Source organism: Mustela erminea, chromosome 6 (genome assembly GCF_009829155.1).
Source record: "Mustela erminea isolate mMusErm1 chromosome 6, mMusErm1.Pri, whole genome shotgun sequence".
NCBI classification, from domain to species: Eukaryota; Metazoa; Chordata; class Mammalia; order Carnivora; family Mustelidae; genus Mustela; species Mustela erminea.
This window is the reverse complement of record NC_045619.1, coordinates 15384735-15410113: the sequence shown is the minus strand read 5'-3', so window position 1 is coordinate 15410113 and position 25379 is coordinate 15384735. Positions and strand designations below refer to the sequence as shown.

The 25379-nt window shown below is 49.3% G+C and overlaps 1 protein-coding gene across 5 annotated transcripts in view; it reads left to right on the top strand.

Annotated features, from left to right (window-relative positions):
• The window catches only part of RFX4 (regulatory factor X4), a 157773-nt gene that overhangs the window by 55521 nt on the left and 76873 nt on the right, over positions 1 to 25379 (top strand). For all 5 annotated transcript variants that reach the window (XM_032346506.1, XM_032346509.1, XM_032346508.1 and 2 more), the window contains 2 exons: positions 4197 to 4320; positions 23819 to 23880. In XM_032346506.1, coding sequence (XP_032202397.1) covers positions 4197 to 4320; positions 23819 to 23880 — 186 coding nt within the window. The remainder of the gene's footprint in view (positions 1 to 4196; positions 4321 to 23818; positions 23881 to 25379) is intronic.

Here is a 25379-nt window from a genome sequence, read left to right as displayed (position 1 = left end):
TGTGTGAATGTGACTTGGACCCATATGGATTCAAATAGTTTGTTGCTGCTATGGGTGTATTTAATGGGATACTTTTTAACCTTGGTCTTCCATCTTAATGCTGATCCGTTGGCCTTACTGAGTGAGCAAACAAGCCACAGGAACGTCCAGTAGAAACTGAGGCATGGGGGGAGGGGCCTAAATAAAATAGCTAATGGGAAGGGGACTCAGGAATTTACCTGGGAGCCTGTGCTTTTTCATACCACATCACGCCTGCCCTCCGTAACTCCCTTGCAGTCCTTAGTCATGAGGAACAACCCCTTAGTCATGAGGAACGGGGCCCCCAGCCATGCAGTTGGCCCAGCCAGGAACCCCAGAGCGTGCCTTGGTTTCTCCCATTCACCTCACATCTGGCAGCCACAGCCTAAATGCTGTCTCTGCCCCCACGGCCACTCCTTCACTCCACTCCTCGCTCTATCTCTTGGAGCAGCTCTTAACTGGTCTCATTTGTTCATTAATTCATTCAACAGATACTACTAGTCAGCCGCCATGGATGTGCCAGGCCTCACTAATCACCCGTGGCCTCCCAGCATCACGGCACCACCGTGACCTTTCCAAAGAATGAATCTGATCAGGCCACAATATGCTAAAGAAAATGTAACTGGCCCCTGTCATTTTAAAGGATCACATGCCTTTCATAAGACGAGCTCTGAATGGCTTGAAATGCATGCGTCTTGAATGTACCCATGGATTTTTCTGGCCAAAATTAATTTTAGGAAATTGTTAGCGAGGATGAGCAAAAAGGGATACTTTTCTCCTCCCCACAGCTTGTCCTGCACAAAGTTGCAGCCGCCCAAGTTGTGTGTGTGTGTGTGTGTGTGTGTGTGTGTGTGTTGGTCTGGAAAATGTTCCCCCATAGTCCAGAGAGTTGAAATCAAAGCTTGCAAAGGAAGTTGCTTAGTAGGACTCTCAGGAGTCTGAGATGGAACCTATGAGACTTGGATGTTTTTTGTGTTGATTGTTATATTCTCTTGCAGTCAACCCGTTGCTGCTTAACAGATGACATTAAGCTTTAAATTAATATTAGTGACTCTTGTTACTGATGACACAGTGATGACTTCTGCAGCGTCCCAGAAACACTCTGCTCTTCCCTCCTCTGAGTCTTTATTTTTTCAGTTCTCTGAGTTCTGCTTCACCACCCCCCGAAAATAACACTTTTGTTGTAACTCTTAAACTCCAAGGACTGCCAGACTCCTGTGCCAGGCCCTATTCTCTTGTGGGCACCAAAGAATTCTCCATACCCCCTCCCCCATGGTTTCGTGTTTTCAGAGGTTCCTCTGCAAGCCCGTTCTCTGCTCATACCGTTGTCTTCATCATCCGAAGCGCGTGTCGGTGTGTCCTCATCCCCCCTTTCTCCTCGCCTGGAACCCCTCCATCCACCAGAGCAAGGATGCTGTCCCACAGAGTAAGACTGTCCCACTGACCGGCTGCTTGACCACAGGCACATGAGTTCCACTCCCTGAGCCTCAGTTTTGCCACCTAAAGCATGGGTGTAATACCTACTTCAAATGGTTTTTGTGAGGATGGAAAGAGATACCAGATACCCAGTGCCTGGCATCCTTTGAAGAGAGCAAGAGATGCTAACCATCCTGGTTGTCACAAGGTTCAATCCCAGTCCATCCACGAACCTTTACAGTATCTTCCACCGTCCACCGCTCCTGCTGTGCTTAAGGATTCCTATCTCTGTGCGGTACCCTCTGCAGATAGGCTGCAAAGTGAGCTAGGGCCTGGGTCGTGCCTCATGTCGACATAAGAGCCTACGGGAGCCAGACGTGGAACAGAAAATAGGTGTCAGAAAAGGAGGGAGGAGTGGGGACTCTGCCCAACTTGAGGGCACACATACCTCTGGCCTGTTATTGGTCATGCGGGAATATGGGCTCAGTGTTGCCAGATCTCAGCCTTTTCAAAGGAAGTTAGATTCTTATATGAAGTGTCCTTGGGCCAAGGCTGTTTTCAGGTCAAACAAGGCATGTCTGTGAAACCGTCGGATTCAGATGGCCCACACAGGTTTGTGCATGAGCTGGTTCTCTGGACCTCTGAGCTCACTTTTAGTGAGAAACAATGCTGCGCATGGCATGCAGGGGTCCAGGCTAAGCTAGAAGGCTGATTCCCATTCGTAGCTGACCTGAAGCTTAGGACAGTCCTACGAAATGTAATCTCTGTATGAAAGCCTTTCCCCACAGGGAACCACATTTGGAGTTCTGATTTACGATGTTGGGGACACGTGTAGTAGAATGGAAGCCCTTTCAGGACAGGGCCTTTGTTTTGTTCACTGCTATTTCCTCAGTATCTAAACCACCACCTGGAACTCAATAAACACTTGTTGAATTAAATATTACTTGTGTCTTTATCCATCTGCCCACCAGTAATCTGCTCCTTGTATGCAAACAAGGACGGTCTTGCTCCCCACGGCATCCCCAGCACTTGGCAGGAGCTAGATCAGTAAGTATTTGTGGAATGAATGCATGACGGCAGCGATCTAGCCATCAAACACTTATGGAGCACCTGCTGTGTGCCAAGGGCTATGCTGGCCTTCAGGGATGCAGGAGTGACTCAGACACCGTGCCAGTCTCCAGGAATTAGGTCACACAGAAAGGACCGCACAGACTGTTTCCTGGAACGCTTCTAAAAACGGTCAGGAGTTACTCAGCATCCCCCTTCCCAGAGAGAGGGGAGTGGGTGAGATGGTGAGACCACTCCGCACCAGGATTCTTCATTCATCTGAGCATGGCTGGGGTTGAACTCATCCGTAGGGTCTGGATATGAAATGATTGAATTGATTCTCTTTCAACTGCGTGTCGGAATGAGCCAAGGGAGTGCTGCCTTTTCAAGTGGGCCCCTCGGGAGGCCGCGTCCTTGCTGCACTTCATAGTTACGACAGTGCTGGACCCTTTCTTTGGCCAGTGCCCCCGGAGAAGCTAGAAGCCATTTGAGGATATTTGTTTCACTGCTTTAGGATCACGCCTTATTTTTGCTCCTTCCCCTCCCCAAACTGTTTGGGATGAAAGCGTTCTTCCAACCACTTTATCCCTCCAACTTGGTTCCAAGTGACTTTGGGTTGTTTCCTAAAATCAAAAGAGATCAAAAGAGAAATATTTTCTCTTGAGTTAATTGAGCAGCGTGTGCCCCAGGCTGTGGATTCGGCAAGCCCAAAGAGAAGTCCCCCAGTTGTCACGTACCCCAGCAGCTCTATCGGAAGAAGTGTTCAGTCTTCCAACTGTCTGTGACAAAGGGGGCAGGATTCTTTCTGATGCCTCCACTCTGGTGTTTGTGTTAAGGAGGAGGGGGAAAAATGACAAACCCTACCTAGTTTACTTTTATGTGCCCGAGATCTAGCACAGATTCTGGACGTGTAGGTATCCAGAGAGGTTTTACGGAGAGGAAAGTGGAGGATGATGAGGTCCGACATCGAAGTGTTGATCACGTTTCTCACGGTGCTGGCTCAGGTCACATGTCACATCTGATTGTTATGTGATCGAAGGTGATCACAGGCAGCACCTCCAAAAGGAAACTGAGGTCTGAGGTTAAATAACTTGCTCAAGGTCATCAAGCGAGCAGGTGACCACACTGGGGTCTGAGGCCCTGTAGGAAGCCCTCACCCTGGGCCGTTAAACTGTACTCATTAAGAAGGTGATGGGCATGGAATCATAATGATCCCAAAGAGACCAACGGGTTCAGCCCCCACTGTGGTCATAAAACCTCCCTTCAGTCAGTGGGTCCCTGGCTGTCCAGCTGTCTGGCTTTTCCTTTAGCATTTGTGTTCTCAGGCCATCCCACCGCACCGCTCTTGTTAACAAAGATGCTCCAACCCTGGGACCCCATCAGAAAAGGCTGCACAAGGGAGTGTGTGGTTCGAAGCTCGGCTGAACGGGGCGCCTGTAAGCTCCTGTGTATTTTTGGAACATTTCGGAACCTGCCCCACCCAGAATGGGGCTGACCAGTGACGGCACAGGAGAGAGGGACTGGGAATGGGAGCCGAAAGTGACCCAAAGTCATACCCACAGGGACCACAAGTCTGATCCCGCTAACCTAGCGGCAGGTTCCTTGGTCCTCCTGGGCCTCGGTTTCCCCATCTGGAGGAAGAGTTCTCTCCTGGTCAGGACCAGAAGGCGCGTGCCCTCTTGCCTGAGGTTTGCTCACTGAGCGTCTGTCCACAGGCTGGAGGAGAACTACGAGATCGCGGAGGGGGTCTGCATCCCGCGAAGCGCCCTGTACGTGCACTACCTGGACTTCTGTGAGAGGAACGACACGCAGCCTGTCAACGCGGCCAGCTTCGGGAAGGTGAGTCGGCCTCCCCAGCCCTCCTCCCCCTCCCATGTGCTGAGTCACTTACGCACCATTCTTAAGCGTTGCTGACGTCTTCGTTGCTTTGGTTTTTGCTGCAACCAACACATCTTAACAAGGTGATAACCAAGCCGAATACCAAACGAACTAATTGCAAAGTATTGAAAACTCCAAACGATTCGGACAGGTCCTTGAGTGAAAAAGCGAACACCTAACTTGAATTTCCTCAGTACTTAATTTGCAGGAACTGGCCTCTTTCCTCCGAGAGGCCAATGTTAAACTCCCCAGCGTGTTGCGTGCGTATCAGTGAGGCTGGGGCGGGCAGACTGCTTGGCTTTGTCCTGGGAAAGCCTTGGGGAAGCTGGAAAACGGCCTCACATCGTTAGCCTGAGGGTCTGAAAATCCTCTGTGGGGGGGCGATGCTATCTGTAACATGACTGCCAGCCTGGCTGCTGTCTGTCTATCTCGTGATACAAATACATTCCACACTTCAGGCCATGTCCACAAAAACTCCTTGTCGCTGGTCATTTATTTTAACAGGCCAAGGAGCACTGCTGGAACACTCGTCTAAGACTAATCTTTAGTCTGTTTGATAGAAATGCAGGTTTGGGGGCACCTGGGTGGCTCAGATAGTTAAACATCGGACTCTTAATTTCGACTTAGGTTATGATCTCAGGGTCGTGAGATCGAGCCATGAGTCGGGCTCCGTGCTCAGTGCAGAGTCTGCTTAAGATCCTCTGTCTTCCCTCTCCCATGCCCCCCCCCACTCTAAGTAAACAAATAAATAAGTAAAATCTTAAAAATATATATATAGTTTTTATACCTCTAAAATACCTAATTTAATTTGAGTCGGTACATCCAAACTCTTCCTTATTTTATTAGCTTCTTTCCCCATGTAGAAGTTTTGCTGCATCTGCTCACAAAAAGAGCAGATGCAGCAAAACTTCTACATGGGGAAACACAAAAAAATCCTGTGTTTTGCACCAGGATTCCTCACCAGGTTTCCGAGTGTGCCCATAACAAGGACTGAAGTGGCAAGAAGAAGTGACCTTTCATCAGTCATCAGCTGGGTTAGGGGACAGAGAGCAGCGTCAGGCCTGAGCCAACAACCACCCCCCTGCCTCTCTGCCAGAGAGCTCAAAGCCACGTGGCTGAGAATTAGCTTCACTGAGGAAAGGGGAGGGTGCTCTGTGGTGACTTAGGGGAGGGCCTATGGTTTTGTGATGCATTCCACGTGCAAATAATTGTTTAAAAAGTTGAGTGGGGAAACCAACTTTGCCGTTTCTTTCATTCATTTCTGCGTTCCTTCGGTGTGGGTCGAGATGGGCCGCGTGGCAGGCACTGTGTTCTGCGGAGACCAGGAGGGAATGGAGTGTGGGTCCCACTTGTCGAGGGAGGTCGGCGAGCACCTCAGTGGGTGCGAGAAGGAAGGGCATACCAAGAATGCAGGGTGCTTTGTTATGCCTCTGGGGTCCGGGGACATTCGCTCGCATCCCCCCTCTCGCAGCGGCCCCAGTGGAGAGCTCAGATAAGGCCTGCAGTGGAGGGAGAGGTTGGGTGAACCGAAAGATCCAGAATGCTAACTGTCCTGGACTTATCCCTTAACTTCTCTGAGTCACTCTGACCTGGGACTCTTCCTTCTGCCCAGAGCACCTCTCTCCACCTGTGCTGTTCAGGACAGTAGCCACTACGGTTGTTTGACATAAGCAGAAGAAAAAATTCTGTCCTTGAGGCACACTAGCCCTATTCCACATGCCCACTGGCCACAGGTACCTGGAGACTGTCCTACTGGGCAGTGCAAATAGAACACTTCATCACCACACAAGGTATTATTGGACAGCCCTGTTCTGAACCATTGTGAGCCAGGGATGAAACTCACAGCCCTCTGGGCTTTGCACCAGACAGCCCACAGGAAGCACCGGTGATCCCAGGAGACTGAAGTCTGCAGGAGGGACTTAAATCCCAGACAGGGTCCTGTGGAACGGCTATCCCCAGCTCAAGACTCCCCACCACACTGGAGGCCTCCCCCTGCCAGTTCCCCACAAGTGGTCTCAGCCCTCTCTGCTTGGCTGCCTCCTCTCTCTCCCCCCACCACCTCCCATTGCTCACCTCCCCCGCCTTCCTCCTCGGGACCACCTCCACCAAATCGCCCCTGTTCTCTGACCCGAGTTCCTGCTGACCTCTATGCACCAAATGGCTTTTCAGTATCTTTTTCCAAATAATAACTTTTCCTCTCTAAGAATTATAATGTCAGCTGCTTCCAAAATAGTCACTGAAAAGGCAGCCAAACTCCATCTTATCTTCATTCCAAAAGCAAGGACATAGTCCAGTGGTATTAAAAACACAAATGGAAGAGCTCTTTGCAGGTATCTAGACATTGATTTCAAATGTACTGGGAACCGGGGCTGTCCTTCCAGCCACAGAGGACAGAAGGGGTCCGCTGAGGGTTTCCGCACTAAACTCCTCGAGCTGGAGCCCCAGCCACGCTCGCCCTTCCCGAGGGCTCCCAGCTGCTGCTGCCCCCACCCCCCCGAAAGGGATTGGTTGTTCTGTGAAGCCTGGGATTGTCATCCTGGGCAGCCTTGCTTTGAATAGATCCATCCAAACTTTCAATTCATCTACAAACTTTTAACTCTGAGTAGACAAGGTTCAGTACTTGGGCTTCACGTTTAGAGAAAAATGTCACTGGTGGCAGCTTCCCCCCACCCTACCCCCACGTCCCCAGCTTGCAAAGTGGGCTGAAGTGAAGCCGGCGTCAGCCTCGAGGCTCTCCTGCCGGGTCGCCTGGCTGGGATACCGTCCTTGATAAAGTAAGTAGAGCGCAGCAACTGTTTTGCCCCAAGTACGATCCGAAAGAGATCCTCTTTCCAGCACTGTGGCCACACACCATAAGCCCTGGCTTCCAGTAATACCGTATTGACTTTGGGTCCCAGAATTAATTTAGGCATTGCAGAGAATGCTGAGGCTTCGAGCCGAGCTGGTCTTGTGCCTGCTTTTCTGCTGGCCACCACGGAAGGTGACCCAGCTTGGAGTCACTGGAATTTTCTGAGCTCCCATTTCCTTACCTCTAGATGGGAGTAGTTACTGTAGGGATAAAGTGACAAATTACTGTAGGGATAAAATGACAGAGTGCCTATGAGAACATTTTTTAAATTGTGACGTGTTCTACCAATGGAAAAAGGCGCCGCTGTCTAAAACTGGCCTCCCTCCATCTGGCTTTTTCTGTTTCCCACCATGCTTTTCTTTTCTTTTCTAAAGATTTTATTTATTTATTTGACACAGAGAGAGAGATCACAAGTAGGCAGAGAGGCAGGCAGAGAGAAAGGGAAGCAGGCTCCCTGCTGAGTAGAGACCCCCCCCCCCCATGTGGGATCATGACCTGAGCCAAAGGCAGAGGCTTTAACCCACTGAGCCACCCAGGCGCCCCATGCTTTGCTTTTCTTAGTAGCATTTATCATTGTCCCGACTGTTACCTGTATGCTACAACTAATGTATTACATGTTGCATGGGTAGTTATCTACATGTCATTGCCTATTATTCTACCACTACATACTACAGATAGTATAGATTGTATATAACTAGTTATATACTGGTTATAGACTGTATATAACTGTATAACTATCATATATATGACATAACTAAAAAATATATATGTGTACGTATATGTTAGTTGCTTGTTTTTTATTTGCCTCCTCCTCTAGAATGGAAGCTCCATGAGGACTCTTTTGTTCACTGTGAATCCCCAGCTCCCAGAATAGCCCCTGGTGCATAATAGATCTTCAGATATTTATTGAAGATTGAATGACTTATGTTATGGACAAGGACACTGGAATCCTTTGACACTTGTGAATTTGTTTGACCCATATGAAGCAGACATGGTATCCATTTTCCATTAGCCCATTTGCTGAGCAGGGATGAATTTGTTCAGGTACCAGTGGAAACTTGTTGTATGTTCCTGTACTCTGAAGGGCCACCTCCAGAGTCCTCTGTTGAGCCTTCCCGCTCTGTCCTCTGATGACATCACAGAGAAACCCCATAACATCTAATCTTCATTTTGGTCTTGGTTGGATAATTAAAACTCCCTCTCAGCTATGAAAAAATCCCATTCGGTCCACTTTAAAACCTCCATCTGTGGGCGCTGGGGGGCTCAATTGGTTAAGCATCCGCCTTCAGCTCAGGTCATAATCCCAGGGTCCTGGGATCGAGCCCCGCATTAGCCTCTCTGCTCAGCGGGGAGCCTGCTGCCCCCCTGCCCGCTGTTCTCCCTGCTTGTGCTTGCTCTCTCTCTCTCTCTCATACAGATAAATAAAATCTTTTAAAAGACAAAAACAAAACCAACCAAACAACAGAAACCTCCATCTCACAGGGAAGTCAGAGTCTCTCCCTTCCTGAGTGAGGCGCAGGATTTGCTCTGTGCCAGGGGGCCCGGTGGGCCCTCCCGCTGGCCTCCGACTTCTCCAGAGCTGGGGCAGAGGGATGTCGGAGAAGAGTGGGAGGAGGACATTCAACGGGAGTCGCTCTGACCAGCTGGTGCCCTGCAAGGTCTCCTCCTGCTAGTGACCTCTGCTGGGCTCAGGGTTTGGGGGACCCTATGGATCTCCATCCACACTGGCTAAAGGGATGGGCTCTGCAGCTGACCTCCCTTCCACCACCCTCGCCCCAGGCCGCTCTTGTTCCTCCACTGAGTAGTGCCAGAGGGTTTTGACTAGCTCACTGCACACCGACTGTTACACCCCGACTCTCAGAGATGCTCAGATGAGCCCCCGCAAATGGAGCTAGTGTATGGGCCAGGCTGAACTCAGCAGTGTGCACACAGAAAGTGACTTTGCTTTGTTCTACCATGTTCTGGCCAGGCCTCCTTCCCTGACTCCTGATGGTTTCAGGGCAGGTTTAAGAGCTTTTGGGTTATTGATTATAAGAGCTAAGCCTCTTTTCAATAATTCAGACTCTTTTAGACATTCAGACTCTTTTAGTCCAGTCCAGTACAAACCTGCAACCTCAAATCCGCTTGAATATGCCTCTCTGACCTCCAGCTCAGCCTTGACCATGTGTGGCCTGGGGACCTGCAGTGGGGAAGGAGAAAGCGTGATCTGACCTTTACTTTTCCTTGAACTTTTCCTCCTGCTGCTGGAGTCTGCAGGCTTGTCAGCTTGAGAAAAAAGACTTCCAAAATAGTAACCCTAGTTTTCCAGAAATAGCAGTAAAATAAATTTTACAATGGAACTGTCCATTGAAACAAACACAAGATCATAGGGATCAGTTGACCTACACGCGACATCATACCCAGCTAAGTTGCCAGAGCCTATTAACGTATCATTCTTGGGGCTGCTGGGTGGCTCAGTTGGCTAAGCATCTGACTCTTGGTTTTGGCTCAGGTCATGATATCATGGGTCATGAGATGGAGCCCCACATCAGGTTCCGTGCTCAGCGGGGAGTCTGCTTGAAGACTCTCTCCCACTGCCCCTTCCCCCACTTGCCCACACTCTCCTTCCCTCTCAAATAAATAAGTAAATTTTAAAGAAAAATGGGTAACTCTTTAACAGATGTTAGAAGTACTTAGCTATGTCTAATTATGAATGCAGCACTCAGACTTTTTATAAAATGAATAAAAATCGCAAACACATAGAGCTTTCTATGACCTGGTACTGCTGTAAGCATTTTACATAAATCAGCATTCTCCAAACTACTATTTGAGGTAAGAACTGCTATGACCCCCCCCCATTTTAGAGATGGGTAAACTGAGTCCCAGGAAGGTAAATTGCCCAAGGCTACATAGCCGGTAAGTGGACAGGAACCTGGGAAGTCTGGCTCCAAGAGTCCAGGCACTTAAACTTATGTCATTACCCAGAGCATTTATTTTTGGGGGAGTAGAGTATGTATGTCTAGAGGCGGGAAGTAGGTCTATGTGGACAACAAAACCATGGGAATTTGGACTTCGGTGTGGTCATTAGCAGCTACGTGCAACCTCTTATATGATGGAATTTGGGAGTGAAGTTTTGGCCTCTCTGTCTCTCAAGGGCAAGTGTGCTGGTCATTGCAGTTGAGAAAGGCCCCCCAAATCTTGCCCCACCAGAGGGTTCTAGGCACTGTGAACCCTGTTGCCAGTATTCCCCATGCTGCTTCCCCCTTAACACTTGGGTTCACCCAGTTATTAGATATTCATTGACCTCATCCTGCTGTGGCCTCAGCCCTGTATGGGTAGGTGGAAACTGGAATGAAGAAGATAGTCTGTCCTTGGGGCGCCTGGGTGGCTCAATGGGTTAAGCCTCTGCCTTGGGCTCAGGTCATGATCTCAGGGTCCTGGGATCGAGCCCCGCATCGGACTCTGCTCAGCAGGGAGCCTGCTTCACTCCCTCTCTCTGCCTGCCTCTCTGCCTACTTGTGATCTCTGTCTGTTAAATAAATAAATAAAATCTTGAAAAAAAAAAAAAAGAAGAAGAAGAAGAAGAAGAAGATAGTCTGTCCTTGAGGGGTGCAGGCTGCAGAAGGGACATATCCCTACAGGAAACCACAGAGCACACTGGCAGATGTGCCCCTGAGCTGGAATGCCCATGAGTGGAGGGGTGCAGAGAGGAAACTGCGGCCTCCTCGGGGTGGGGCAGGGGCAGCAGCCGGAGAGCGGGGCCAATCTGGGGGGAGCCCCAGACACCCACAGTCATCCTCTCCCCACAGCAGCCCTGTGAGAGCCACAGAAGCTGAAGAGGGTGTTTTACTGTCACCAAATACTTCTTTTTTCTGCGGCTCCACTGGTCTTTTGGAAACTCTTAGCAAAAACTCTACCTTCACAAAAATGGAGCATCCCTGCTTAGCAGCAAGCTAAGCTTTTTCAGAAACAAAAAAGGGTCTCAGATCTCAGAGTATGTCTCTGACTTACCGATGGATTGCTTTCCAAGCATCTATTACATGCGTTGGTGAGAGGTTGAAAGGCAAAAACAGGTCTTCTTTAACAAGCCTTCATTGAGGTTCTACTGTGTGCGATAGGCCAGGAGTTTCCAGTAATGCCAGGTGTGGAGTCTTAAACTTGAGGATAATCACCCTTGCTCTCTGTACCCCCATCCCTCCGTCTGTCACATGGGAAACTTACATTCAATGGTCTCTACCACATGAGCTGGAAGTACTTTGCAGCCAGAAACAGTCACGGCAGTGTCTCGTGTTGTCCTCATACGGCCCTGTGAGCTAGACGCTGGTTGGTTTGTTCATTTTGAAAGTTGACATGGCTGACTCTGGCCACTGGAACCTTCTCTGTGAAGTAAATCCTGGGTGGAAATCAGAAGGTGGAACACTTAGGAATTGTGTTGGGAATGTGGTTTTAAAAAGTGCCCTTCTCCATCCCCAAACAGTGACATAAATAAATGAGTGATTTTGCTTTTCTTCATGTAGAATAAGTCTAAGAGACTATTACCCAGTGCTGCCATTACAGGTCTAGAAGAGCGTCAGGGACCTGGGAACCTTCGATCTTTCTGTGCTCTGGCCTTTGTAGCAGATGGCTTCCAACTTTGCGTTACTTCATACCTCATGGGCCGAAGTGGCAAAGGCTGTATTCCAGGCAACAAGTGGGAGAAAATGGGGGGAAGAAGAGAAAGGTCAAAAACTCCAGCCAAATCAGCTGTCTTCAGGAGCTTTGCCAGAGCCCTCCATCTTGCCTGCCGCCCCTGGTTGTCAGGGGAGCGGGAAACTGTAGAACGTTGCCCCCTGGAATAAAAAATTAGAGTTTGGTTAATAAAGAAAAAAGGGGAAACAATGAGACATTTTAGCCACATAATGACACTTTAAAAATCCATTGTATTCTGTTTTTTAAAAATTGAGATATAATGGACATATAACTGATTAAAGGTATACAACATAATGATCTGATATATGTGTATATTGTGAAATATTCACCAGACAAGCTCAGGTACCATCTCTCACTACTGTAGTTAATAATTTTTTATTGTGATTAGAACTTTTTTGGTGATAAGAACTATAAGGTCCACTGTCTTAGCAGCTTTCAGATGTCCGGCAAGTCGACAATAGCCACCGTGCTGACCTTGGTGTCTCTGGGACTTACTTGTCTCCCAGCTACAAGGGGGAACCTGTTGACCCCTTTTCCCTACACGGCCCTTGTGTATCCACTATGAAATGGAACCCAGGATCCTGAAAACGTGTACCGAACACCCTCAGATTGGAGCCCATGGGAAGGAACAGAGGCAGCACAATGCGATCTCTTAAGGCTCGGGCAGGGTAACGTGATTTACGGTCAGCACCGTCCAATGTGTCACCAAGAGGCAAATTCGTGTACAGCTGTGACACAGTCTAATTTGAATACGTGGAAAGGCCAGGTCACCTCAAAACTGCATGTCCCCTGAAGACTTGTTGATGTCTCAGAATCCTCAGTTCCTTTTCTTGAAGAAATGCAGCTAGAACAGAGCCGGATAATTCATTAATACGCATGGGTTACTAAGATCTCAAATGGAAAGTGTTCAAGCTATTCAAGGGCCTTGGAGATTGGTTGGCGGGACCCAACCACCTTCCTTTTCTAGCTGAGGAGATGGAGAGAGGGACTGAGTGGTTCTCCTGAGGTCACATGTGTCTTGGCAGGGCTGGGGCTTTGGGGTGGGGGACACCAGGAAGCAGTAGGAAGACTGAAGAAGGGGAAGCTGGGGTGCCGGATGTATGAATTGGGTTCATTGATAGCCTGCCTTTTCCCCTTGAGGACTTGAGGCATTGGCAGTTTGGGCTGTGGGTGGCTTTTCCGTGCATATTTGGCTCCTTCCTCATGGCTGGCCATGATTGAGCAAAGTCAAGAATCGCCCAGCATGTTCTGGGGACCCATGCTTGGGGCAGCGCATATACCTTGAACGGAGAGGGAACCAAAGGTTCCTCTGACTTTGCCGTCTCTCCTCAAGAGTGCTGACGGGCCGCCCTGGCCTGGGGTCGTGTGCACCCCCGTGCGGGGCCACTGACCAAGATAAAGGTGCTCTTGGGACATTAGGATCCTTCAGGAACGGTCTCTTTCCAGTTTTCAAAGGAAACCCTTCGGTACATCGGTAGAGTTTCTCAACTTTAAATTCTCGTGCATGTTTTTCTCCACTTTTAGTACCTGCTGTGGAGCGTCTGTGTCAGGAGGTCTGATGTCACCCCAGGTCCCATAGTTTGTTATTTCAGGTGTCTCTCCTGTCGTGCCGTGTGAGAGCTCAGAAGTCAGATTGTGGGGGCTCGGATCCCGTCTCCACCATTTCCCCGCCTCGTGAGCTCAGACAATTTCTGAATCACTCGGGGCCTCCATTTCCCATCCACAGAATGGGACAGTGACAGCGACCATGTGGAGAGATGTTGACGTGATGGCGGTCAGAGGGGCTTCCTCGGCTCAGCGCCTGGTAAATACAAACACTGACGCCACGGGAGCTGGAATCATGATTTCAGTTTACCATGGCAACCGCTCATGACTTTCCTACATGTTTTTAATATATCACCGCCAGCATCGATGTTTCGACTCTTCCTCCTGAACAATCTTGAGAACAATTGTTCTAAAAATTTCCTGCTCGCACACATGCTGCCATTGCCACCCTCACCCGCTCTTGTTATCGCCCTCAGAGTTATTCCAGGTTTGACTTAACCTGCTGCTTATGTAACTCACCTCATTCCAAGTAAGTCGGCGTGTGACGACTGGCTCTTCTCATACTCTCACACGTGACACGTCACCAAGGCAGCCTCGGGACGATGCTGGGCTCACCTACGGAATCTGAGACTTCTCGGAATTGTCATCCACGGTACTTCTCAAGGGGCAACACAGTAGCTACTACCCTCCTGGCCCTGGGGGTGTCCACAAAGTCCTGCATCCATCCATACGCGTGATTTGAAATTTCATTTCCGTCTCATTGCACTAGATAGAAGTTTCTTGAGAATGTTTGAAATTGCTCTTGGGGGGATTTCCTATGAACCTACAGTATCCTACTCCCATTGACCTCCCCCGCCCCCACCAAGTACCTAGTGCCCAGAAGGTGTGACAAAAAAACCATTGAATGGTGAGGGTTATACAGCATCGTGTAACCACTCTGGCAAACACCCATTTCAAAATGAAAGAATTGAGGTAGGCTGTTTAAAAATCCTTATTGGTAGTACCCGATTTAATTTTTATTCTCTTTTCTGTTAAAGGGGTGAGGTTTCTTGTCAACAAAGACAGTGAGTCCATATCTCGCTTTCAGACTTAAAGTTGTGACGGTATTAATTCCTTTAGCGAGTCAGGATCCCTCATCATTTCTTTCTTGTGCTCACAAAATAGCGTGTGTGTTTTAAGAGAAGGCACAAGACTTTTGCAGTATACAGTTACAAAACAACAACTTGTCACGGTGCTGGATTTCTCATTTTTTGCTATTTGAATCGTCCCTCTTCTTTTCCCACACCCAAGTAACCTCTGAACTAAGACCCACAGCTCTTATTTTAAGCACACTTGACTCTTTCTAGCCCCAGAAGTTTTCTCCTTCAAAGTGTGGGAGGATTTGCACTTATCCCATTACCTTGAAACTCCTTTTGGACCGGTTCTTGGTGGTGGCAGATCTTTGCCTGCTGAGGGTGGATTGAATTTTGGGAAACAACCAAAGCCTTTTTTCAGAGCCATCCCTGGTGACTAAGTTTGGAGACTAAGCTGCATCAAGATCATACGGTTTGAGGTCAAAGTCAAACAAAGCCAGTCTGTAAGACTAAGGAGATGGAGTGGCTCCAAAGGTGTCCCTTGAGGCAGCATCTAGAGAGGACATCAGGGGTCTCATACCCCTTGCTGGCTCCCATGGGTGCCGGCCATACTGAGGAACAGGAGAGACAGTGGACCTGGGATCCTGTTTCTCCCACTGGCAGAGTTTGTGAATCTGAGCGGCCTTGAATGGCCATAGATCCCAGTACCTCATCTGTGAAACAGGGATCTTCATACTTCCCTCCAGTGTCATTTTTAGGATAAAATCAACGTCGTGTGTAAAATACCCCATCTGGTGCCTGGTCCTTGTTGGCGCACAGTGGGTGGCGCCTCCCCTTTCTCCTCCCCCATCTTAAAAGAGGCCAGTGATTTGAATATGCCATTTCAGAAACATATGCCTAAAACTCACATTTATTTCAAAACTGCACCCTCAAGATGAGGTCAGGGTAGCCCCCACGCGGAGTTTCCTCCGACCTGGAGCAGTGTATTGGTGGCTGGGGAGAAGCGTGGACGAGGGAGACAGATAACCTGGCCGCCGCCGCCACCACCACCACCACCGAGAAGAATCCCGGCAGCTCCAGGGAGGGGAGATGGGCAGAGCTGCTCTGCCTCCCACTCTGAGCCCCACGGAGCCCCCTGCCCCAGCCCGGCTGCCTAGGCTGAAAGGGAGAAGGGGGGATTCCTGAGTAATTAAAGGGAATTTGGAAGGCTGGGATGTTGCGGAATGTTAGATCAGTAGCTAGAACAGCATGTGGCGTTCTTTAGGCAGGCTTCATTGAATCCATACAAAAAGAGAAAGAGGGGCTGCCTGCCGTCTGCTCATTTATCAAACAGCGCAACTCAGCTTTCACAGTTCCACAAAAGTGTTTGGCTGTTGGCTGAGTCTTGCTCCAGAAATTAAAAGCTGAACAGTCTTAGTGGTGCTCAACCGACTCCGCATTTTGAGACTCAAACCAAACTGTGCGGGGCTTTCAGGTTCTGGGACCAGCTGATTATCTGGTAAAAAGAGAGGACAATAATTTGTAATTTGCTGCCCATAAGAAACACTGGGGGAAAAAAAAAAAGCAGCAAACCCCCTTCCCACAGGTTTTTGTTGTGGCTGTAACAGCCCTTTCTGTGCGCAGAGTGGGAAAAGTCTTGACCTCCATTTGGGCAGAAGGGGCTGCGGTCCAGCCGCGCCTCCCCCCACCCCCCACCCCCCCCAACTCGGCCCCCAGCCCTTCCTCTTAGTTCTCTGTTTGAAATTACCTTTCCCTCTTTTGGAGGAGGAGGGGAGGGCTTGGCCTTCCAGTACTTCTAGATGAAAAGTATTTTCCCAAAGGGAACTAAATATTCTAGCAGCACAAATATCTTGCTTGGGAGACCAGGATATACCACAAGAGCTTGAAAAAAACGAGTTGAATGAGGATCCTCCAAAAACCCATCGAAGGGTAACTCCGTCAGTGAAGAGAATGCAGGAGAGGTTTGAGGAGACAGAGAGGGGAGTGTGACCACACGTGGTCTCTTCTCTCCAGCCCCCTGCCCCTCAGCGGGTGAGTGCCCCCCTTGTGGCGCCAGGAGAGCCCGTTGAGGCAGAGCCTTGCTGTAAGCCTGCGAGGTTAGCTGAGCAAGTGTTTTATCCCCATTTTACAGACAAGAGACCGGATGTCAAATGGAAGGTCTCTTTTGGCTCCTCAGTTGAGCACAGATAATCGCCTTCTACCCTTCACGGAAAGCAACTTGATGGTATCTTTTACGAACGTTGAAATGTTTCTCCCCTTTAATCAAGCAGCTCCACACTTGAGAAACTATAATAAGGGGAGAACCTCCAAAATGCTAGCAATAAAAATAAAAATCATTCTGCAAAAGGTACCGCTCATAGCATGATTTATGTCAACAGAACATCGGAAACAATGTCCGTGGCCAGCCCAAGAGAGATACTCACTTATTCTTTCATTTACTGAATCCCCGAGTTAATGTGCTGAGCTGTCATGTCTCCTCTGGGGACTACACAGTGGCCTTTTAATGGCCTCCCTGCTTCCACCCTTGGTCCCTATGGTCCCTTCTCCACCCAGCAGCCAGAGCGATCCTTTGGGAAACTAAGTCCGCCTTGTTCCCTTTTTACTTGCTTGGAGCCCTCTGACGTCTCCCCATCTCATTAAGGGTAAAAGCAAAAGTGTTCACAGAGGCCTACAAGGCCCCGTGTGAACTGTGTTCCATCACCCCTCCTGGCCTCCCAACCTCATTTTCCGCTCTCCTGAGCACAGTAAGTGCTCACTGGACTCCTCACTCTTCCTCATGCGCGTCAGACAAGCACCTACCTCAGGGTCTTTGCACTGCCTGTTCTCTGGGCTTGCACCCTCCCTCCCCTAGAGATCCAGAAGGTTCATTCCCTCACTTCTTTCAGATCACCCCTCAAATGCCTAGTACGTAGCCCTTATCACCCTAAAAAATAAGCCCCACATTCCCCCTTCCCGTCCCCCTGCTCCTTTTGTTTCTCTCCGTAGCACTTACCTGATATAAGATATATTGACTTTTTAATGTATTTATTTTTGGTCTTCTCCCACTAGGTGTAGGCTTCCTAAACAAAGGCTGTTTCTTTTCAGCTCAGTGTGGTGTCCCTCAGCCTGGCCAAATGTCTGGTGTATAGGAGGAGCTCAGTAAATGTTTGTTGTTGCGTGAATCCTAACTGCGCACCGGCAGGCAACCAGTTGTAGTTGTTGAGGCTGCAGCTTGTCGAACATGGACAGAGCCAAGGAGACAAGGCTGCAGGTCCCATTCCTGGAGAGTCCCATGGGCCTAGGCAAGGACTTGGTGGGGCTGAGAGGAAGATTAAAAGTATTAAAAGCTGGATAAGTGGGTCCTATGAACCATGTAACTACAGTCCCTTCAACCCAACTGTGGCCCAGGGAAGATTTTTGGAAAGGAATAAGGTATAGGTTAATATTTCAAAGGTGAGTAGACAAGAGGCAGCCATGAGGGCATGGGGAGAGGGTTCCAGAAAATGAGAACAGCCTGCAGGGAAAGCTGGAGTAGGAGAGAGTGCAGTGTATTCTTGAAACTTGAAAGAAGTTGCACGTGGCCTTGGGGACCGAGAGAGGAAGAGGGGAGCGGTGAGCTAGAAGGAAGGCCGGGCCAGTCTAGCAGGACGGGTGGGTCTGGACTTCATCTAGGGGGTCCACGGAGAAGTGGTCGTGGTGCCATGATTGGAAGCGGATGCGGTGAGGAGACCATGTTCACAATCCAGGCTCGAGATCGCGGCCTTGGGATTGGTGGTAACGGGAGGATGTCAGCAGAGTCCGGGTATGTTCACGATGGAGGGAGGCTGGACGTTGGGCACAGATTGGAAGTGGCGGGTGCAGTCCTGGTTTGGAGCAGGGAGAGCACTTATCTGGCCGGAGAATCAGGAAAGGGGCGTGGAGGAGCCATGTACATGCTGGGTGCCCGGGGACTGCTACGGGGGGAAGATGCTGGAACATGGTTCCTGGGGCGGGGGGGGGGGGTGGGCACTCGGAGAACTGGCGGGCGCCAAGTAGTTCAATTTGGATGGAGCACGGGGTCACGCAAGGACATTGTGAGAGCAAAATTGGCAGTGGAGCGAGGCATTGCACAGTGCATCTGAGCTCCAGAAGAAGGAGGCTCTGCTCAGGCAGCTGGCGTGGAGAATTGTCAGAGAGGCCTCTGAGGAGACAGGTAATGATCTGGATTGTTCTCTCGGTCAGTCCGGCAGGGCACTCTGAATCGTCCAAACAGAATGACTTTTGCTTACTGAGTATTTCTATTAAGCAGAAGACGTGTTTAATCGCCAGATTTCACTTTACTGGAGGCGGGTGGATTGAATCTAGAGGAGACACCTGCGGGTATCACCGGCCGGCAGCTGTCACCCTCCTGTCAGCTGTTTCTCCCTTTCCCTGGGGGATTGGGGCCTGGGCCCTCAGCAGCTGTTCATAGCAGAGGCCACCAGAACGCTGCCAAGAGTGTCACAGTGAGGCAAACTGGAATCCTCATTGAAGAGCCGATGGGAACAAGTAATCATTTCATTCCTCACCTGATGTGTAAATGCAGGAATATGACATAAAAGGGAAAAAAAAAAAGGTTGCTGTTAAAAGAGGGGATGAGGGGGCCCTAGGACCCTTTCATTCATTCAGAGGCAATAGTAGTGTCATGGTAATGTTGAGTCAGACTGCGTGCCTTTGAATCCTGGGTCCACGTCTCATGAGCTGCGTGGCTCTGTGTGGGCTACTTAGGCTCTCCAAGCCTCTGTTCCCTCATCTGTACGAGGGTGTAGCAGTGGAACCTGGACCGCTGTAATGATTAACTAAGATAATACACGTAAAGTTTTGGCAGAGTGCCTGAACCAGGACTTGACCCCAAAGCATGTGTGCTTAACCACCATACTGACAGCTTCGCCCTTTGCCAGGGAAATGGAGACGGGAGCATCTGAGGTCATGTGGGAAGGTCCCAGGGGAATTGCACAGGCTCAAAGAAAGAGAGGAGTTCCTCCAGTGTGAACGGGGCACAGCGTGGGTCTGGTGTTCCAGGCAGAGGGAAGCAGCGTGTGCCTGGAGCTCAGGAGACACGTAGGGGGTTGGGTAGCAGGATTTGAGGCTGAGGTGTTGGACTGGGGCAGATCACAGAGGGCCTCATGGACCAGCCTGAGGAGGCTGGATTTTTATCCCGTGTAGGCCACGAGGAGGCATCTAGCATTTTCAACATGTAAATGAAATGATCATGTTTGGATTTTAGAAAGGCAGTGCTGGGCTGGGCAGCAAGACCGGGGGCAGGCCAGGCAGTTCGGAGCGTGAGGCTGTGGGTCCCGGTGAGGGGTCGCGGCAGGCGAGGGCAATGGCTGGCGGGACAGGGAGAGGTGGCCAGGCTCAGTGGGTGTCTTCGTCAGAATTGGTAGGACATGGGGCTGTGCGGTGTCGGGAAGGGTGTAATCTCTCCTGCTTCTGTCTTGGGTGACTCAGCGGAGGCTGGTGCCGGCCACGGAGTTGGTAAAACGGCACATATTGACCCATACGATGTTCAAAAGGAGCAAGTAAAACCCATAGGCCAGCAAGGAAATCGTAGGGATTCATTGATTCATGGAGTCAGAGGCCCCCTTCCACAACTCGATAATTCCCCAAGACCACAGTGTGGAGAATTTCAAACACTCTATATGTTTTATTATTGCCTCTTGGAGGTAGAACAACAGAAATCTGTCCTTGTTTCCTGGGGGCTTTCTGGAACATCTCTAGACCAGAGTCTATGGCCCTGGTACCTTAGCCTGGGGCCAGGACATCATGTAGGATGCCGTTTGGCTAAGTATGTAGAAAGATTCAGAAATTTGCCCATTCTCTTCAGTCATGTATGATCAGGCTTAGGAACAACAATGACAACAACAAAATGCTACTTTTTGATTATCTACATATGGTTTTCAGGGAATAGGCCATGATTTTTTTTTTTTTTTAAGAAAAGTAAAAGAGCCACCAGAACCTTGTGGAAGATTTCTGGTGCTTCTTTCAAGGTCATCTTGAACTTCTTTTGTCAATTAGGAATATTTGCAATAAGAAAATCCCTTTTTATTTACAGAAAAAGTTGACCTTATACAAAATGTTAAAGAAAAATCTTTTTGTTCTCATCACAATCCTACTAACCTAACAATAGCCATTTTTACTTTTGCTTCTTCCCTTTCCATTCCTATATTTGTAAAATAAATTATAAGCATAGCATCAACATAGTCTGAGGTATGCTATTTCATTTATCATTATGTCATACATAGACTTCCTGTGCTGTGACATAGTATTTGTCACTCTCATTTTTTTTTTTTTTAAAGATTTATTTGAGAAGGGGAGGTTGGAGGAAGGGCAGAGAGAGAGAGAGAGAGAGGATCTCAAGCAGATTCTCCACTCAGCCTGGAGCCTGAGCTGGGGCTTGATCTCACAGCCCTGAGATCAGGACCTGAGACAAAACCAAGAGTGGTACTGGGACGCTTAGCTGACCACACCACCCAGTTTTTAATGCCTGCATCGTGGTCCGTTGAGTGCACATATGATCATTTAGCCAGCTCCCTGCCATAGACACTTACACTGTTTCCAGTTCCTCTTCCAGTTCCTCTGCAGGATCTCTTACCAGTGGTCCTGCACATAGCTTTTTGTTACTTCAGATTAGTTCCTGGGATTTCATAGACCGAAAGGTACGCATGTATGTTTTGTGAATATATGTATGTATATTGTGAAGGGTCATACCCATAAACTGTGTCACCAGCAATCTGTGAGAACTTCAGTCTTACCACACCTTGGACAGCACCTGACATTCTTTTCCGAATGTCTGCTGATATTAGAGCATTGAACATGGTATCTTCCTGTTGTGCCTGCTGTATGGGGGGAATCTCCCAGACTAAAATGCAGAAAAATCTCTTTTTCCAAAGCAACTCATCAGTGTTTATCTTGTGGGGACTGGGGCTCTTGCAACTTTATTGTAGTGGCTAGGTAGGAAGCTCTGAACCCAAATCATAATCCCATGTTTAACCAAGTGCAGACTCCGTCCATCTTCTTGCTTTCTGTATTTCTCTGCGATCTCTATCCGCATATCTAGAAATGGTCAGTACTGCAGCTTCACGAACAGCTGCTTCGTATCTGGGCAGTTCCGGGGGGAGACAAGTTCTGTGATGAAAGTCCGAGGGCGTCCTTGGCCAGACATTGTGAGGCCAACCAAACCGTGCCACGGATCATGGGCAGAGCACGTAGAAAGCCCTGTCCCTGACCCCATTCAGACCCCTCCCCGAATCCTGCTTTTCCTCAGGTCTCAGCCGTTTGAGAGGGACATAGATAAAGTGAGAGCCCATCGCCGCAGCTTCCAGGAGTTAGGCTGAAAGAAACCAGGGCTGTGTCAGCTACAGATGTGATGTCCTCCAAGATTTTAGAGAATGACTACATTGTTTCCTGCAGCATCATCACTATCAGATAACATTTTAGAAGCCCTTTTTATTTCCTAAAGTGGTATCGTCATGTTCTCTTATTAGATTTTCTATCCATTCTTGTAAGCAATGCATGTTTTTCTGCTTGTTTGTTTTTTTTTTTTTTTAATTCGTTTTCAAATGAGGAAAACCTGCCCCATTATTCACACTGGAGACAGCTTCCTAATGAACAGAAATGGTCGACCTTCATGGCACCCATTCCAGAGTCTCAATTTCTCTCTAATTTGTCCACTTCCTTCCATCCCACTGATGCTGACTTAGTTGGGGCCACCATCACCTATCCCTCAGATCTGGGGAGGAGCATATAAACCCCAGTGTCAGAGGAGGGAGCTAAGCACAGAGAAGTTAAACAGCACGTCCAAGTTCAAGTAACTAGCAGGGTCTCAGTAAGTGTCTGTCCAGTGGCTGAGCAGATCCATCAGTGAGAGCATCAGTGTGGCTGGAAGAGAATGGGGGTGGATCAGGAGAGACTCCCCCACGTCCTTGAAAGGCACGCAGTGTTCACGCCCCGCCCGTGGGAAGTCGGCAATTGGGTCTCATCTCACAAAGGGCAGCCAGCAGGCAGGCTCTCTCTGACCATGCCTGCCTGCTTGGTGAGGTACTAGAAGAGGAGGGAGGCTGGAAGAGTTTGGTGAGAGGAGAAAAGTCCCTCGAAGTAAAAGGGAATAAATTATCAGGATAATCCGTGGTACTAACGGATAATTTTTACTGGGCCCTTACCAAGTGCAAAGCATTGTTGTAAATTATCTGCATACGTTTGCTACCAGATTTTACAAGAATTCTCTAAGGTCGGGGTTATTATCATTCCCATTGTACAAATGAGGAAACTGAGTCAGTTGAATGTTGACTTGCCTAAGGGTCCCCAGCCAACAGATGGCTAAGTTTGGATCTCTCTAACCCAGGTAGCCCAGCTCCAAAGCCCTTCCACAGAACCCCGACGTCACCCTGCCTCTCACAAACATCATCTCTGTGAACACCAAGGCTGAGGCCTGCTGGTTGTGTCTTCACCTTGGCAGATGGCTTTGCTTCCAAGCTGCCTGCAAATCCTCAGGACTGTACCAGGCAACACTGCGCATGAGCGGATGGTACTCCTGGGCGGGGGTGGGGCTTCATCCCTGCATTCAGCAACAAGCGCAGAGCCAGGTCCCTGCTCTCAGGGAGCTTACATTCAAGTCAGGGGAGGCAGAAAATCTTCACGCAGGGAGCAAGTGCCAAGATAGTTTCAGAGTTCAGAGTAAGAAGAAGACACGAAGCAGGGCCATGAGATGGTAAAGGACTGCTGGTTCTCCTCCCCCCTGGCTGGTCAGAGAAGGTCGCTGGGCAGACGTCTGAATGTTGTAAGCAGAGTGGGGATGTGGATGAGGTCGCATTCCGGGAAGGAGGGAGCTGCCTTACAAAGGCGCCCAGGGGGAGTGAGCCTGGTGTGTTTCAGAAATAGGGAAAAGAATTTAAAAAGCCAGCGTGGCTGCAGTCTGCTGAGTAAGGGTGAGTCAGAGGAGAGGAAGACCAGGAGGTCAGAGCAGGGGCTGGTGACAGAGGCCAAGGGTGGGTCTTCGTTCCAGGCACGATGGAATCCACCGGAAGGCTTTAAGCAGCTGGGCAGACACTTTCTGCACGCACTTCCCCCACATTGTGAGCAGGAGGGCAAAGCACAGGGCAGCCGAGTGAGACCCCTCAGAGTCCAGGGCCTCACGGTCACTCCCATGCTCGGTCCCCTCCGCCCCACTCCCGGCGCTGGTGTCTTCTCCAGGGTCCCTACCGACTGCCAAGAAGTCACTGCAGTCAGGGTCACGTTTTCCCTTTTCTTTGGATTATTGTTTGTAAAACGCAGTGACTATGCTCCCACCTTTTCCCCATGGGTAACTGATTCTTGTGTTGACTTACAGATCATAAGGCAGCAGTTTCCTCAGCTAACCACCAGAAGACTTGGGACCCGAGGACAGTCAAAGTAAGCACCAGCCGCCGTGCCGTCCGCAGAGCGCGTGTCTCTGAGTCAGATCCGCACTCTGGGCTGTTTATCCCCAGCTCTGTTCCCAGGCCTGGCGGGAAGTCTGGGTCTGGCACAGAGAAGACAGCAGGGCCCCCTCTCCCAGGGCCTCTGACAGAGAGGCTGTGAGAAGGCCCAGGGCAGTCGGGCCCAGCCAGCTGCTTTAAGGAATCTGCCTTTTGGTGTTTTTGTCAAATGGTCTCGGCCATCACTTAGAAGAGCACTGGAGGCTTCGTGGACAATCTCTAGTTCCTTGGATTGCTTTGCTGAGCACATTTTCTACTCTGATAGTATCCAGTCAACCAGAGAAGCTACTTGCACCAATCCCTGCAAAAGAGATGGGGTAGAGGGGTCCAGCCAGACCCTGGTACACAGGGTGTGCCGTCAAGCAGCCAGCCCGTATCTGTTGTCACACTTTCTGTGTGTCTCATGGACAGAGCAGGTGCACATCACCTGCCCTCCTGGAGGGTATAGTCTGGTGGGGAAAACAGATCAAAACAAGATACACAGATTGTGACAAAGAGGCTTGTCATAGGAAATAACCAAAGGAGAGTGGCCTAGCTTAGAAAGGGTAGCCCAGGAAAGGCCCTTTGGGAAGAGTCCTGGAAAGTTAGAAGGATGCACGGACCTCTTCTCCTACGCGGGAGTTGTGGGGAGGGAATCTCTGCCTTCACTGCGTAGTCTTCACTAAAATCTGATTTAGAAGGTTTGCCTCAAAGGGTGTTTCAAAAATTATTGGATGTTAACAGGTATTCTGTGGAAAAGCTCTGTTTGCCACATACGTTTGGAAAGCACGGAGTTCATTCAACAGGTTCCTTTATGCAGGACTTCTCAGAACCTTTATTATGTTGATATACACAGTGACTCCACTAGAGGGTGCCTTATTATGTAGCATTTCTAATGCTTTGACCATGTCCAGTAGCAGATCAGCACAGACTGATACACAAAATATTGACACTTAAAAAGAAAACAAAAACAAAAACAAAAACCAACTATATAGGACTTGTTAAGACTTGAAACTGAGGGTTATACTTCAAAAAGCAGCATGTCCCGTAATGTCCCCCAACTCCCCCTGCTCCTCCTGTCCCTGGGCAGCATTCCTGTCCTCCCCAGGTGGATTTAACTTTGGAGCCAAGTTAGGTTTAAAAAAAGGTGATCAGGGGCACGTGGGTGGCTCAGTGTCTTAAAGCCTCTGCCTTCAGCCCAGGTCATGATCCTGGGGTCCTGGGATTGAGCCCCGCATTGGGCTCTCTGCTCAGGGGGGAGCCTACCTCCCCCCCCCCACCCCCATGCCCATTGCCTGCCTTTTTGCCTAACTGTGATCTCTGTTTGTCAAATAAATAAAATCTTAAAAAAAAAAAGTGATCAAACTGGGAAAACCCCTTTTTTGGTGGGGGGCAGTAAAGCTCTAGAAAATAACAAGACTTGTTTTGTGTGTATGTGGCTCAGAAGCTCTTGGG